Source organism: Micropterus dolomieu, unplaced genomic scaffold (genome assembly GCF_021292245.1).
Source record: "Micropterus dolomieu isolate WLL.071019.BEF.003 ecotype Adirondacks unplaced genomic scaffold, ASM2129224v1 contig_12780, whole genome shotgun sequence".
NCBI classification, from domain to species: Eukaryota; Metazoa; Chordata; class Actinopteri; order Centrarchiformes; family Centrarchidae; genus Micropterus; species Micropterus dolomieu.
The window spans coordinates 1-1090 of NW_025741766.1; the positions used below are offsets into that span (position 1 = coordinate 1).

The following is a 1090-nucleotide window of genomic DNA, read 5'->3' on the forward strand; positions in this document are numbered from 1 at the left end:
CCCAGCCGTTAAGAGGCCAGTGTTGATCAGTGGCTGTCCAGGCCTTTCAGAGCCACTGACACGCCGGCAGCACAATGATGATGTCACTGATTCTACTGCTGGCCACCCTGGGGCTCCTTGTTCAGGGTGAGACTCTCTTCTGAAAACTTTGCTTCAGGATGCAACCAGGTTCACCACAATGATGTTCTGCTGTGATGGAGAAACACTGAAACAAGCAGCATTTACCTTCTTCCATCTGTTCTCCATGTTAAAGAAATGAGACTCTTCTGTTTGGATGTTGATCATCTTTCTCCAAACTGGATTTGTCTCAATAATCCTTCTCCTCTTTTTCATGTTTTCCAGATTCATCAGGAGAAATCATCCTGACTCAGTCTCCTGGAGCTCAGTCTGTTGTTCCAGGACAGACTGTCTCTCTCAGATGTAAAGCCAGTTCAAGTGTTAGCAATGAGGTAGACTGGTACCTTCAGAAACCTGGAGAAGCTCCTAAACTCTTGATTTATCATGCTACAAACCGTCTGTCTGGAGTTTCAGATCGTTTCAGTGGGAGTCAGTCTGGAACTGACTTCACTTTGACCATCAGAGGAGTCCAGACTGAAGATGCAGGAGTTTATTACTGTCAGCAGGATTACAGCTTCCCGTTCACACAGTGATACAACGTCGTACAAAAACCTCCTTCAGCTGGAGAGGAACTGATCTGACTCACCAGCTGCAGAGTTATAGAAACACTTTAGTAATTTACTGACAATAAAACTTAAACCAACATATTAACACTAGTTTTGATCTGACATGAATTTTCACGTTTCCTTTATAAATTAGATTTAAAATAAATCAAATGGAACTTGAAATTCACACGTTTTATATTGAAGTCACACAGATTTCAAACTTAAACACACATGTTGTATTTTGAGACAAAACTACTAATTCTGACACTGTTGTGATATAATATGCTAATAAGTTCAATTCAAATGCACTAAATTCATCATAGACTTTATTTTAATCAGATTCATGAAACTTTCAAGACATTAAACCCATTTCAACATGAGAGTTTCCACCAATAGCACTCTTCATTTATAAGACACATATTGTAAAT

General features: G+C 39.6%; 1 gene segment (V, D, J or C); it reads left to right on the forward strand.

The window, feature by feature from the left end:
• The first annotated feature begins 8 nt into the window (after positions 1-8).
• LOC123966145 lies at positions 9-714 on the forward strand. The segment is given in 2 exon segments: positions 9-126; positions 343-714. Coding segments are annotated over 2 exon segments (360 nt in total).
• The last annotated feature ends 376 nt before the right edge of the window (positions 715-1090 follow it).